The sequence below is a fragment of the Ranitomeya imitator genome, chromosome 3 (genome assembly GCF_032444005.1).
Source record: "Ranitomeya imitator isolate aRanImi1 chromosome 3, aRanImi1.pri, whole genome shotgun sequence".
Lineage (NCBI taxonomy): Eukaryota > Metazoa > Chordata > Amphibia > Anura > Dendrobatidae > Ranitomeya > Ranitomeya imitator.
The window spans coordinates 80741380-80756825 of record NC_091284.1 but is presented as its reverse complement, the minus strand read 5'-3'; the positions used below and the strand labels follow the sequence as shown (position 1 = coordinate 80756825).

At 40.6% G+C, this 15446-nt stretch overlaps 1 protein-coding gene across 1 annotated transcript in view; it reads right to left on the bottom strand.

Moving 5' to 3' along the window:
- Window positions 1-601: 601 nt before the first annotated feature.
- The window catches only part of CRYBG3 (crystallin beta-gamma domain containing 3), a 273103-nt gene continuing 258258 nt past the window's right edge, over window positions 602-15446 (bottom strand). The window contains exons 19-22 of the mRNA XM_069760996.1: window positions 8913-9036; window positions 5622-5780; window positions 4789-4948; window positions 602-3343 (exon numbers count right to left, since the gene is read on the bottom strand). Coding sequence (XP_069617097.1) covers window positions 3255-3343; window positions 4789-4948; window positions 5622-5780; window positions 8913-9036 — 532 coding nt within the window. The 3' untranslated portion in view covers window positions 602-3254. The remainder of the gene's footprint in view (window positions 3344-4788; window positions 4949-5621; window positions 5781-8912; window positions 9037-15446) is intronic.

Below are 15446 nucleotides of genomic sequence, written 5' to 3'. Positions count from 1 at the left end.
TATTTTTCTAACCCAAATCGGTGGCCCAATATCTTACAATAATAGAACCTCATGTCTTGAGAGGGATATCAGACCAGTTTCAGCTGGAGGGAGATTTGTGCAGCTACAAGCGCAATAAACATTCCTGGCTTGGAGGAAGGGCAGAGCATAGAGGAATAGCAGAAGCATAGAGCGAAGGGGGGGGGGGGTTAGAACCCACAGTGGTGTGCTAACAGGGAATGTGAAAAATCCTGCTGCATTTTATACATTATCGTGACAACATCTATGGTTTGAATTCTTTGCATGTGTGGATTGGATGGATTGTTACCGACATCTGGTAAGAATTTCATGTTGGTAGCATCTTTTGAAATATATTTACTTAGAAAATTGGTGATGTGTTCAATACGTATTTCACCCATTGTATACATCCTACTCACACTATAATGGGGTACTCGTATAATTACTCAGATATTTATTGAAACTCGAAAGGGCCAAAGTGTCACAAGATTTTGAGAATTATGCCTGGGATTCTTCCTTTAGTGTAAAAAAGTAGGGGCTCAGATATGTGATTTTTATAATATAAGTTAATCACTCTGCAGCAATGGAATAAATGAAGTACAGCTTTGATCATTGAAATTTTTATTCCAAATATAAAGAAATCACCATCCATATTACAAATAAAGGCACTCAACCGGCTCATCGTCCACATGACCGTGCAATTGTACACCTGATTTACATCCCTTCTTCCTACATAGCTGCATAATAATATATACACATACACTATAGACTGCTCTGCTCTGGATTTACACATATACACAACATTACTTACAGAGATATATAAATATCTTATTCAATATAGTTCCTGAACAGTATATATATATATACACACAACGTCCTGCATCTTTGTGCAGATGATATACATGAGATTTTTTATGTATGTACATCATATATCTACCAGAATAGAAGAACTTTTACACCCATCATAATCTTGCATATATCTGTGCGAACATTTACAAAAATTCTATTTTCAATTGTATTATTCTATTGGAGAAGATAAAACGCTATGTTGAAAAATCTTTGGCATTCATCAGCCTGAGAGAAATGAATTTCACATTTGTCAACAGTCCCAATTTTGCTGCAGAAGTTCCACAATCTGCACCACAAAATGGCAAGGCTTGGCAAAACAACAACAAATTGCCTTTAAGTTTTTTCTTGGCGTATCTGGAATAATTATCCCAAATGTTGCTTTCTTATTGTTAGTAAGGAGAGTAATTGTGCTTGTAAAACGCAGAGGGGTAACTAAAGAGACCATGTAATGAAGATATATCAGAAGTCGTCTTCTTAATGAAAATTTCTGAATTTTTATCATATCAGATAGAAGTTGCTTGATCTGCAAACTTTGCTAGTCTCTGGTACCATTCATCTATTCTGTCAAATAAGAACAACATTCAGTGCCATTTTTTTATGGGGAAATGATGGTCATCATTGCAGTTAATAGGGTCCATCAGGTGCCAACGGTGTCCGTTATTAGCTATTTTTTTCCTACAACAAATCATAAAAACGGAAATAAAAGAGCAGATGGAAACTAAGCATCAGCTTACTATGCACTTTTCCTCTACTAAAAAATGTGGCACCAACCACACCGCTGTATATAAAGCATTGCACAGTAGTAGAGGAAACAAGCACCTAAGATTTTGTGTTGGAAAGAAGAAGGAATCCCGAAAGCACTGCATTGCCTAGTCAAAAATATTAGGAAAACATGGCAAATGATGCTACTAGATAAAAAAAAATATATATATTACCAATTAAAAAGTAAAAAATGGACAGCGATAGGATGACACACTAAAGAATCTGAGTGTTATCCGTTTTTTTTTTTCACGGTCATCACATGAATGAGCGAGTTGGATCTGCAAATAGGATAAAAAATTGGACATGCCTGAGATTTTTATGTCTGTTTACGGACAGTAGGTACATGATGTATCCATGAAAAACACGAGTATAACACATAAGTGAAACACTGGCGTCTGAATGAGGCTTCATATATGGCCATTAAGTCCTTGTACTACTCCATAAGCCTTATTTGCTATATGCGATAACTCCATTTTGCCTGGCTTAGTTCAACAAACTTAGCCCCTGACTCTTCATAGTGTCAGATTTCTTATATAAAACACTTTGAAAAGTCGCAAAACCTTTGCACAACTTGCTCAAAAAGTTTGCGACTCTTGACATTTTTACCCGATCCCAAGCAGATCTGCCACAGTAGATTGAACATACACAAGGCATGGTGAATCCCGCCCAACATATTCTCCAGAAGTTACGACACTTCAGTGGCTCGACTTACGCCAGATATGTACTCCAGTCCCTGACACTGGAGAGGTGCACGGCGGCAAATGCCAGAGATAAGATGTGCCGGATTCATTAAGTGGTGCTTCATTCTCCTACATGCCGATCATTGAGACTGGAGGCGTACCAAACCCCAGTCTTCAAGAATCGAGCCTATGGCCCTATATATCGGCATGTCTTAGGCAGGGGTCTCTTACTGAATGGATGTATGTAAAATGCTTATAATTAACATGAAAAAAAACAGCCATGCTGAATATTAGAACTAGGATTGGCAATAAATGGCCGCTTTCTTCCCAAAACAGCACCACTCTTCTGTTTCCAGGTTGAGTGTGGTAGTGTACCTTGACCATATACAATTTAATGGAACTGAAGTGGAAATATTAGAAAGAAGTCATAGATTAATGTGGAGCATTTTCTAGAAAAAGGCTCCATGTTTTTCTACTTCTGTAGAACCCACTGAAATGCACTGTCTAAGCATCAGTTCTGTTACATAGTATGGCGTGCAGACCCTTCTCCATAGACTCCAGTTACTAAGTGTATAGGCGCAGCGCATAAACGAGGCTTGGCCATGGGGGTCGGCACTGTCCCATATCCTCCTCACACATAAAAGCCTGGAGACCGTTCAGTCCAGGGTGACAGAGGTAATGGAAACATTTCCCCGACACCAACGTTCGTGTGTTCTGGATCCATTGGCACAAAACCAACGTCTGTTCTGAATTCTTTCCTGACGCGAGGATGCCACCGAGATCAGTGCGGCCTGGAGCAGATGGAAAACTGTGACGAATACGAGCCGTGCTTTCTTGGCCGTCCGCCAGGATATTTTTTTGCCGAGTAGAGATCCAGTGACATATGACTGCAGCAGTTTCCATAGTCCACAGCATGAGTGGAAAGAGCTGTCCGTAAAGGCATTTTGAGCTTTTATCACGGAGACATCATAGTAGCTCAATGTCCCACTTCTGCGTCAGGGCATTGTCTTGGACTCTGTTGACTACTATGTAGTTTTTGTCGTAGTAAATTCCACCTAAAGACAAGCAAAAAGATATGTTTTGGACGGCACTGCTAACACTGTGATAAGAACAAGAGGTAAAATACAAAAAGTAGAAAAGTGTCTAATATATAGCTAAATCTGCCCAAAGATCATGGAAAACGTTAGCAAATTGTCTGTTGCCCACAGCAACCAATCACAGCGCAGGTTTCATTTCGTATTCTGCTTTTAAAAAATAAAAGCTGTGCTGTGATTGGTTGTTATGGGCAACCGGGGTACTCTTTATTTTAGAACGCTTTCATTCATCTGTGTCACGCTTTAATCAGTGAATTTGGATTTTCCATTCAGTCCCATTGCCCCCGGTGTATAACATCCGGCCCCTCGCCGTGCCGTCTGCCATTACTAATATTTGTGGGAGAATGGATCCTTCTACAGATCTCACTGATACAGGCGTGGTCCTGTAATAGGAGCCACCGGTGTAACACGTCCATTCATGATATTTCTTCTCTCCTAAATATTCCACCATCGCCTGTGAGTGATATTATTGAGAAGTCGAAGGAACTGCAGCAACTGTGCTATGAAGTGGAGACCCCGTAACATTAGCGTGGGGTCACCGAATGCTGAGGGGCAGAAAAGTCACCAATGTTCTTCTGACTCCATAACTGTCTAGACCTCCTCTGGCATTAACATCAGCACAAAAACTGTACCCCTGACTGGGGCTTCATGGCGCATGCGAGCCTTACATCACCAAGCACAAACACAAGTGTTGGATGGAGTGCTGTAAAGCTGTTACCGCTGGGCTCTGGGGCAGTGGAGACGTGTTCTGTGCAGTTAAGGATCACACTTCTCTATCTGGCTGGCATCTGATGGATGAGTCTGGGTTTGGGGAATGCCAGGAGGACATTACCAGCCTGATTGCATTGTGCCAATTGTAAAGTTTTGTGGAAAAGGGATAATGCTATGGGTTCAGCATATCAAAACATGTTGGATAATTGTAGCTTCTAACTTTATGGGGAACAGTTTAGAGAAGATCCTTTTCTAATCTTGTATGTCCCCAAATAAGATAAAATATCTAGGTGTAACAAAATATAATTTTTATGTCTGTAGCTCTTTTAACTAAATGTTATTATTGAAAGATAGAGCGCGTAAATGTAATTTTATAAGCCCCAAACCAAAATTTTCTACAGGGATAGCCAACGATCACAGGTGATTAATAGTACTAGTCTTGTCATATGCACCAAAGAGACCCCCATATTCACCATATATACATCAATTGTGAAAGATCTACTGCACAGCTAGTCAGAAAAAAGGCTTGTAGCCCGAGTCTTTCTGTGATGCTCTGATCACCCCCAAATTATCTGGACACAGGTTAGTTTATCCACACCTACTTTAAAACCCCAAAGTCAAAAAGGCAGCAGATGAAGGCTGAATAAATAAGCAGACTTCATTAAGGAGACCCCAAATTAATAATTATCACCCACCTTTAAGATCAAGAACAAGGTCATCACTTATATATGAAGAGATTGTGCCACCTTTATCGATCTTCCACTTCTGGCGTGTCTTCCCATGTTCTGACCACAATGACACCTTTGACCCTGGGATATTTTTGCCTCCGATGACATCCAAACAAGAATCATTTGCCTGAAAATGTGATGAACATTATAGACGATATCAAGAACACAGTATTGTCAGATAAATAGAAGACTCACAGCTCCAATCATCAGTGGAAGGTGTACCTCTACCTCTTCGCTGATATCAGGGACAGGGATCCACCCATTCGTAGATTTGGTGAAGATCCTAGCTGCCAGCACTACTCTGACATGTCACGTGAAGTTAACGACTGTGCTGATGGACCACCTTGTCACACCAAATTCACATGCTTTAAAATGTGTCCTGTGCTACCAACCACTGTTATTAAATTAGCTAAATATACTTTCCATGACTAGTGCACAATAACCAGGTTACAATGGTAGAACATGACAATTCTCCCACAATGTCCGGGTTCATTCTGGAAAAAGGGAGAAGCCAAATAGCCAGGAGATTTGTTTATTTTCCTAGGTGCTACCAAAACCTCATGGAAAGCAACATTTTTTGGAAGTTTCTTATGTGAGATGCCAGAATGTTCCTTCATCATATTAATCCATAGAGTCCACCGGCACATTCAAACGTAAAGTAAAGGGAAACTGGCTGGATAGGGCCTTCCTACAGACACAGCATTGGCCATTTACTCTTTTCAATGAGATGTATAAATATACCGTAATAGTAATCTTTTAATGCCTGATAGTATATTAATATATTATAAATTAATATGTACCTTGGACTTTAGGAATCCTCTGCAGAAATACCAGATCTGAGTGGTCTGTCCATTCCTTGGGGAGACACTGACAAATGTCGCTCTTGAATCTGCTAGTTTCCCAGTGACTGTCAGATACTTGTCATTATCTCTGTTCTTAATCATAAAATACACTGAAGGCTGTAGGAAGAAACAAGGCAGATGTAGGAATGTGGCATCACAATATTAAGGCCCCTTCACATTAAGCGACGCTGCAGCGATACCGACAACGATCCGGATCGCTGCAGCGTCGCTGTTTGGTCGCTGGAGAGCTGTCACACAGACCGCTCTCCAGCGACCAACGATGCCGGTAACCAGGGTAAACATCGGGTTACTAAGCGCAGGGCCGCGCTTAGTAACCCGATGTTTACCCTGGTTACCATCCTAAAAGTAAAAAAAAACAAACACTACATACTTACCTACAGCTGTCTGTCCTCCAGCGCTGTGCTCTGCTCTCCTCCTGTACTGGCTGTGTGAGCACAGCGGCCGGAAAGCAGAGCGGTGACGTCACCGCTCTGCTTTCCGGCTGACCGACGCTCACAGCCAGTACAGGAGGAGTGCAGAACACAGCGCCGGGAACAGACAGCGGTAGGTAAGTATGTAGTGTTTGTTTTTTTTTACTTTTAGGATGGTAACCAGGGTAAACATCGGGTTACTAAGCGCGGCCTTGCGCTTAGTTACCCGATGTTTACCCTGGTTACCAGTGAAGACATCGCTGGATCGGTGTCACACACGCCGATCCAGCGATGTCAGCAGGAGTCCAGCGACGAAATAAAGTTCTGGACTTTATTCAGCGACCAACGATCTCCCAGCAGGGGCCTGATCGTTCGTCGCTGTCACACATAACGATTTCATTAACGATATCGTTGCTACGTCACAAAAAGCAACGATATCGTTAACAATATCGTTATGTGTGAAAGTACCTTTATGTAGCTGGAGAGATACACAGGTGGAATTTGAGACTTCTGGAGCTGATCTATCATTGGTGTCTTGACATGGGACAGAGGGGCTTTTGTTTCTGTATTTTCATGCATGTGTACATTGTTTATTTAGGTCTCCATGTGTATGTGTGTATATATATATATATATATATATTACTGTATATAGCTATCCATGATTATACTGTCACGCTGTGCCCGTCGCTGATTGGTCGAGGCGAATTCGCGGCAGACTGTGCCCGTCGCTGATTGGTCGAGGCAACCTTTATGACATCATCGTCGCCATGCTGTGCCCATCGCTGATTGGTCGAGACCTGGCGGCCTCGACCAATCAGAGACGTGGGATTTACAGGACAGACAGACAGACAGAAAAACCCTTAGACAATTATATATATAGATACATACAGTATATACATATACGTACAGTGAGTGAAAAAAGAATTGAATGTGTCACCAACTTTAAGTAAATATATTTCTAAAGGTGCTATTGACATGAAATTCTGGAATACACAATGGTCAGATGAGACCAAAATTTAACTCTTTTCAAAGCGATTGCAGCGTGTTGAAACGCGCGTTGGGAGGACGCTATCTGGGTGCAAGAGATTCTCACTGCCATCGTAAGTTATTTTCCACTTTGGATATAATCTGTCATTATCATTTCAGTGTGCATCAATACACACCTTACCTTGTGTTGCACTATGCATATGAACTTACATTGACAATGAATCTAATGATCTACACTTTGATATTTACCATGTACTTGCATTGCGATATAGATTTGTGATTTAGACCCCCCCCCCCCCACACCCCTTTGCTTGCACAAGCATTTATTCATTTTTATATATTTTTATGTTTTTTTTCATTATTTGATACTTGTTCGTGAACATCCCCCCTGGCAATTTTATCTAATATCTTTTCAGTATTTTACCCTCCTGGGTGCGTTCTTGTTTGTATGCTATTTTTATGTAACATTTTTATTGATATATTTTGTTTTGTTATTGTACCTGTTCAACTAATAAATTAATGATTTTGTATATTACACATATATGGGACTTTTTGGTCGGTTCTTCTGCAGCTCTTGTTTTTTGTACAATAGCAATGGGATTAGTTAGAGGCAAAACTCAATACACAATTTAACAACGACAACCCCTATAAGCTGATTAGAGTAGAAAAAGGGGAACAGAGTGTCTTATATCAAGTAATAAATTTTATTTAAGGAGAATAAAGAAAATAATTAGTAAACAAACTATTACTGCAGAAGCAGGAAAAGGAGATCCATAGTAAATTTTTAACAAGCAGTAGTACAAATAGAGAAAAACTTAGAATGCAAAACACCTCATTTTTATGTACATTCTAGAAAATTCAGAGAAGTTAGATTAGTTAAAAATGTACAAAAAAAAAACACTAAGATTGAAGGCTATTTGATGCCTGCAGGTTACTCAATTGCACAAAGTATACAGCAATGCTCACAGTGAGGACAAAGTAACCGCACGAGGCTATGTGTATATGGCAGTATTAAGATAAAGTGCTAACAGAGCAAAACCACAAGTGGGCTAAAGTGCATAAGATGGACAAGTACTTACTGGTAAAGTATGATTATAGGGACCACTGCCTGCCACCCATACACGTGTTTCACTGTGTTTTCATGAAGAGGCAATGTGCTCTAATCAGCTTGTAGGGGTTGTCGTTGTTAAGTAATTAACCAGAGCCAGCATGAGTTTGTAGCAAACAAGTCATGCCAGACTAATCTAATTTCCTTCTATGATGGAATCACTGACTGGGTGGATCAGGGAAATGTGGTAGATATAGTCTATCTCGACTTCAGCAATGCATTTGAAAAAGTATCTCATACTATCCTTATAGAAAACATGACCAAGTATGGGATTGACAAGGCTACGGTTAGGTCAACTCATAACTGGCTCAGTGATCATACTCAAAAAGTGGTAACAAATGGTTGCACATCCAATTGGAAAAGTGTTTCTAGTGGAGTACCAAATGACTCTGGAGGTCCCTTCCAACTCTAACATTCTATGATTCTAAGCCTGATCAGCAGGCTACATCGTGTGCTGTGTAAAAAAATGACCTCACTCTTGGGCTGTGAACTCACTATTTGTCAGCACAGTTCATAAGGGTATTTGAAATGTTACCCAAGCCCTGCTGATGTTTCTAGAAAATCAGATAATGTAAAGTAATGGTCAGAGGTTGAGTACGGTGGCCTCTGGTCAGCTCAAGTAACAAAACTTTTCAGCCAGTGTGCCTTTTATCTTTACGACTTGTTTATTAATGGACTGTCAGCAAAGAATGATCAATGTGTGCAGCTTAGAGCTCGTGTTACCTGTTTTAGAGGACGCAGGGACCCAATCGCTTTCCAGCCACTGAACTGAGACCAGTTTAGAATTTGCTGAGGATCCAGCAGCATTTGTCTTCCAAGGAAATTGGCACTTTCAAATGCAATCCACCTGCAAATGTACAGAACATGAAAATGTGATCAAGTAAAATAATAATAATAATAATAATTTTATTTATATAGCCCCAACATATTCCGCAGCGCTTTACAATGAGAGGTTCAATTAATTTAAGTGGAAATGAAAAAGAAAAACACTGAAAACTGAATTAAAAAAAACAACAACACAATATGGCTTGTTTTAAATGGAATGTCTGGATTACCAAAAAAATGTTCCAAAATAAGCTATTCTCACTGGCTGTATCCCTTCCTGCTGCAGTGGTCTGTGCTGGGGCAATGATAACGCTCTTTCATCACATGACCATTGGACCGGGATGTAATCCAATGCACTGCTGATGATGTCCCGTTGCTGTCAACTGAGAGCTGCAGCCAATCACAGATGTTAGGTGACTGAAGATCAGGATGTAATCAGAATCCATCAGATCGACTTACTCTGGACTGACGGTGAATAACATCCTGTATAGAATACAGCTTCTATTTTTCTTTTAAAACATTTGCTTTTTGTTTTTTTGTTTTTTTAGTCAGCTCAGCAACCATTTAAACTTCCCGGTTTACTGCTTCCAACCTTAAAGGGTTAGCCTCAAACAACATTTAGCACCTCTCCACAGGTTAAAAGATAAGTTTATGATCGCAGGGGGTCCAGCTGAAGCCCAGTGAGCATGAGGCGATTATGAGCATGTGCGACCACAACTAATAGATGATCACCATAGGCTGTGAATGGAGCAGTGGTCGCACATGCTCACTAATGCTTTATTCTCAGGAGCGGTGAGAGCCCCAGCTGTCAGACCCCAGTGATGTGTGGCTCTGTCCACTATCCAGACATGTACCTTATTAAATATTCCTGGAAATCTTTGAATAAACTGATGAAGGGATGGATCTCATACTTTTTTCAATATGGCTTGATATGATTATTGTACCTGATAATGAAGACTCATGCTACTCAGGGTTTATGCCTCTATGTGATTATACGTCAAATCCTGAGATGGCTTCAATTTCTTACTTGTGTTAAACAAATTAATTAGACGCCTACAGATGTAGCCATTCTTAAAATGTGAAAGCTGTCAGAAGGCAGAACGATAACTCATTGCAGAAGTGTTGCTCGTCACCTGCGATATCCTTCTTGTGTGTTACTTTACGAAAGGCTACATCAAATTGATTGGTGGAGGGTCAACCTCTAGAACCCCCTCAATCGCTAGAATGAAGAGGCGGATTCCATTTTGGCATTTCTCCAGCACCGTGACACTCCCAAATTAGGGGCATCGAAGCTCCTGGGTTCAGATTAAAAGAAACAAGAGTGGAGCACCCCCCTTTATAATATGTGATTTACAATACTGGTACCAGATGGGAAACTGGGTCCCCTAAATTTACAGGACCAAGGGGCAACTGCTACTTCTATAGCTAAGCACCCGCTCCAAGCTGGTGCCAACTAGGAGTTATGACAATATGTTGTAAGTCCATACTTTGGTGAAAACAAGAGGCAACGATATAGAACTTCAAGCAGTCAAACCCCCATCAATCAATAACAATCATCCAAGTGATATGTCTAATGATAGAAAAATCCTTCAACTTAATATTAGTTATATAATTCCCCTGAAGCGCCAGCTGAATAATGTTAGAAGACGGTGATGGCCTCATTACAAATTCCCGCAATTATAAAGCAGGGTGTTTATTTTAAAGGGGTTCAGCAGCAGTACTGAGAGCTTATCGTAATTCTATGATAGTGGTACCTTCACAATCAGGACTTGCTCTTTGTGGTCCAAGCTGTATTTTTTTTATTACCATTTTGTGATCCGTACGACTTTCTGATACCTTTTTATTCAATTTTTTTTCTGGGGGTGAAGTGAAGTGAACAGTAAAAAAAACAGTCATTCTGTCATTCAGATTTTTTTTTTGTTTCAGCCTGTGGTATAAATATTTTATCATTTCACTTAGTTATACTAGCACTGATACCAAATATTTGAAAGTGGTTGTCTGTCCTATGGCTACAAGTTTGCACTCACTATGTGCATTGTGACGACTCTCCGGTGCAGATGCTGGGAGCAGCGGGCACGGGACTAAAAGTATGAGATTTGCATACATGCGGTCACAGGCCGACTAGACAAGTGAACTGAGCAAGCCTGGACATGTCTAGTCAGAATGTGGCCGGAAGTATACAAATCGCATACTTGCAGTTACATGCACCGGCACTGGAGAATCCTCATAGCACACGCACGTAGAGTGACTGCAGACTTGTACTCCAAAGCTGAGCAACCCCTTTAAAATATTATCATTCTCTATGACTAAGGGCGCAGTAGGCCCCATAAACGCAACAGAGTGGTTCCTTTACCATATTATCTTTGTATGGATTTTTAAAGATATGTATTTGGAATAAAGCTTGAAGATTTTTTTATTATTGGATGTGCCTGTCCACCTCTTTTTTTGCATTGAATATTTCATTTCGGTCAGCGGCATTGGAATGGCAGTCCGCAAAATAAAGACAGGTGTTTCCTAAAATAGGAGTACGATGGAAATTTTCTCTTCCGTTTTTATGGAATACCTATTATTTCTACTTTATTAACATTTTGCGAAGAGAAGGGTGGCGTAAAATGTGACTTATTTTGTATATTTTTCGTTATTTTTTGCATTCTTTGTTATTCCATTTTCAGGTCCTGTGTGCAATCACTTGAATGCTTGTATAATACACTGTAAGTACAATTACTGATCATCTGGTCTTTGTCGGTGTACAAGAAGGGGGGGGGAAATAGCGGCACCTATGGGGTTAAACTGCGATCAGAGCTGGCTCCTACTGCTGCAATTAGCTCTACTGTACACATGCCAATGTGAGTCTGCCTCAAATGCGCCCCCACAAGGCTCAGCGCAGGGTTGCAGGGTGCTGTTCTCGGGCCTTTTTACAATATAAAAATGATTATCTCCGCGAGTATCATCATGATCGGCTACAGACAAGGTGCCCTATGTAATATCAGTATGAGGAGAGGGTTAGATTACACGCAGGTGGTGAAACTTCAGGAAAGGTGCCTTTGGGAAGAACAGAAGCACACAACACATAAGCCCTAATATTTGACAGCATATGTTTGTCATTGGTCTGTCCCTGATGTATTCTCCTCGGATATCTAATCTCCAGAGAAGGAAGCAGAAATAGATACGTAACAGTCAGCGCTTTCTCCTCACCGCTTGACAGGTATATGTGTCCCGACCCACAGGTAACAATTCTTATTCGCATGGATCTGGATGGTGTTAAATCAAGGTTGCATATTAAATCGTCATAGAAACTACATATATTATACAGACGTAGCAGAGCTATCACTATGTGCTTGTTTCTTCTTTACATAGGACTGCAGGAAAAACTTGTGTATATCATAAAGCGTCTTCAGACATTATAGAATTAGAAATGAAGAATCTAGTATAGTATAAGCATGGTCACACGCACAGCGGGGGTCTATTCCCACAGCACGCACATCAGGGGTCTATTCCCAGAGCAATACTGTACTAACATGTGAACTTCTACTGCCCTTGTGGAAAATGTGCTCAGGAGTTCATGACTGGTGGCTTAAAGGTGAAATCTCTGTTAAGACTTCAAAAATAATCATCTTTTCCCATGAGGATGTATGCCTGGAAGTCATCCAGAGATCACACCGCTTGACTATGAGATATAGTGGCGAGGTTGGCACGTGCCGGCCCATAAGGACTGATGGCCAACAGATTACATGGGAATAAAGTTCTTCAGTCGTCCTCTTTTGTCAAGTTGTTACAAATTATTCATTGCTTACTTGTGTTAGAATCTGTTTTGTTTTTGATCATCCGCCATCTTGTTGTGGTTTTCTGGCTGCTGGTCTTTTTCCCCTGGTGCTGGGTTGTCTTAGGTCAGGTGTTTGTATCACCCTTTATTACCCAGCACCTGCCTCCCAGTCCTTGCTGGACAACAGTGTTTATCCGCTAGACTTTGGGCTAGGTGCTTTGATAGCTTTCTGTGTTTGATATTGTGCAGTTCTTGGACCTCTGGTTCTGCTATTCTTAGTTTCTGTTTTCAGTTGGTATCTGTAGCCTTCTCTGTGTTTTCTACTAGGACGTGACCTGTTTTTATACCCAGTCCTTAGATCTTTTAGGGACCTCCTTCCCTCTATCTATAGGTCTTCACTTGAGATTAACCTAGGATTGTCGGTGGGTCTATTCGCTAGGAATGGGTCGCCCACTCCATCGTAGGGTATCAGCCTAGTCTCGGTGCAGGGTCAGTTTTCCCCCTTCTTTCCTAGTTCTGTGTTTCAGTTCCATAATAAATTGTTTCTGATTTTCTAGAGGTTGGGCGATAGACTAAAAATTGCCCCCAATAGGGTAGATTCACACGAACATATAAAACTCTGTCTGAATTTCATCCAGAAAAGTTAGACGATTTTTCTCTCACTTGTCATCCATATACAATCCGTGTTTTTACTCAGCAGCTATTGATCATTTATAGTTTTCTATGTTACAGAATTGCAATGTATCCGTAAATATCGGATGTTATACTGTAGCTCCGTTTCCTTTTACTCACTCATAGACTTGAATGGGTAAGTTTCATAAAATTTATGTAACAAACTAGTGCACGCTGCGATTTTTATCACACACAGATTAGGTCACATCGGTCCGAGCGCTCTCCGTTTTTTCCACAGACAGCGCTCGTGCCGGAATTATGGTCCTATGAATGAGCCCTTACAATATGTTCACAGGTATAGGAACTGCTGCAGATTTCCCATCTGGATTTTCAGGTGTAAAAAAAAAAAATCCACAGTCGCAAAAAATCCAGAAGCAGCAAAGTGGGTGAGATTGTAATAAATCGAATCCACGCATGGCAGACGTTTTCAGACAATAAATTTACTTTATCATCTGTAGTGAAGTGATCATAGATTTATTGGCGGTCTTTTCCCAATGGGGAAATGGAACACTTTCTTTTATACTTGGGTAATAAACAGCAAGTGTCCACAATAAACTGACAATCATCAAATGTTAAAAAATAAAAGCACAAAAAAAGCAACAAAATTCTACTTATCACCATAGGCTGGTGACCAGATGCCCTTTGTACGCCTGACACAGGGCAGCACGGTGGCGCAGTGGTTAGCAATGCAGCCTTGCAGCGCTGGAGTCCGGGGTTCAAATCCCACCAAGGACAACATCTGCAAGGAGTTTGTAAGTTCTCGCAAGACTTTGCGTGGGTTTCCTCTGGGTTCTCCAGTTTCCTCCCACATTCCAAAGACATACTGATAGGGATTCTAGATTGTGAGACAGCGATGATAATGTGTGCACACTGTAAAGCGCTGCAGAATATGTTAGTGCTATATAAAAATAAAGATTATTATGTGACCACTGCAGCCAATCACAATATGTCTTTGCTGGAGTTTAGGTTTTTTTTTTTTTTTAGGCAGCACCAAGAGAACATCACCCAACAGAAGAGATGGCATCCCTTAGGCCCAACAGCAGTTTGTGTTGTCATACCTCTTCCACAACGTTATACTGTATGCCTGTTTATGCCATAGAGTATTATTATTATGCTTTTCTTATATCGTGCCATAATATTCCACAACACTTTTAATACATTATCATCACTTGCAGATGTTGTCCTTGGTGGGATTTAAACCCAGCAAAGCAACAGTGCTGACCACTGTGCCACCGAGCTGCCGATAGATGTAAGTATGGTGGTTTGCAGAATTGTTAACTAGACATAACTGCAAACGGCTACTACTACCTGGTGGCATACCGACATGCTCGTCCTGAAGCAAGAGCTTTCATTTTTATTTAATTTTATGCCAGTACTCAATATAATAAGTAAAGCTATAACTAAACAGGAGAATATATGAAATTTTACGTAAATTGAAGTTACTATGTATAATTAGCAAACACTCTCTGATTGACATAAAATCTCATGTGAACGTCTTTAGTCAAGTTTGTTTTCCATTAGTCATAAATTTCGGTAATGTATTTAATCTGCTGTCACTACAGATAAATGCGTTCAGACATACTGGTACATGATGTGCTGGTTTCACTTACTTTTCACTGTAATACTAAATTAAGGCCATGGGAAAGGATGGCTCCTATTTTACTGTCACAGGATGGTTTGCCAACAAGCTACAAATCTTATCAAAAGTCAAAATTTTAATATCAACCAGAGCTCAATACAATGATGCACTGTAATAATAAATACATGTAATCATCTGTTTGCACCAAAAAAAAAATAATGATTGACGTCTGCATAGAATGTAACCATAATGTTACTCGCCTTTCCTGGATCAAGCGTCAAGTCTTGCATCTTCCTCCAACCTTCGTCATTCTCTGTTCCTTGGCGCATCAGAATCCTCTGACATCTAGCACGCTCCTCTGACATCTAGCACGCTCCTCTGACATCTAGCACGCTCCTCTGACATCTAACATGCCTCT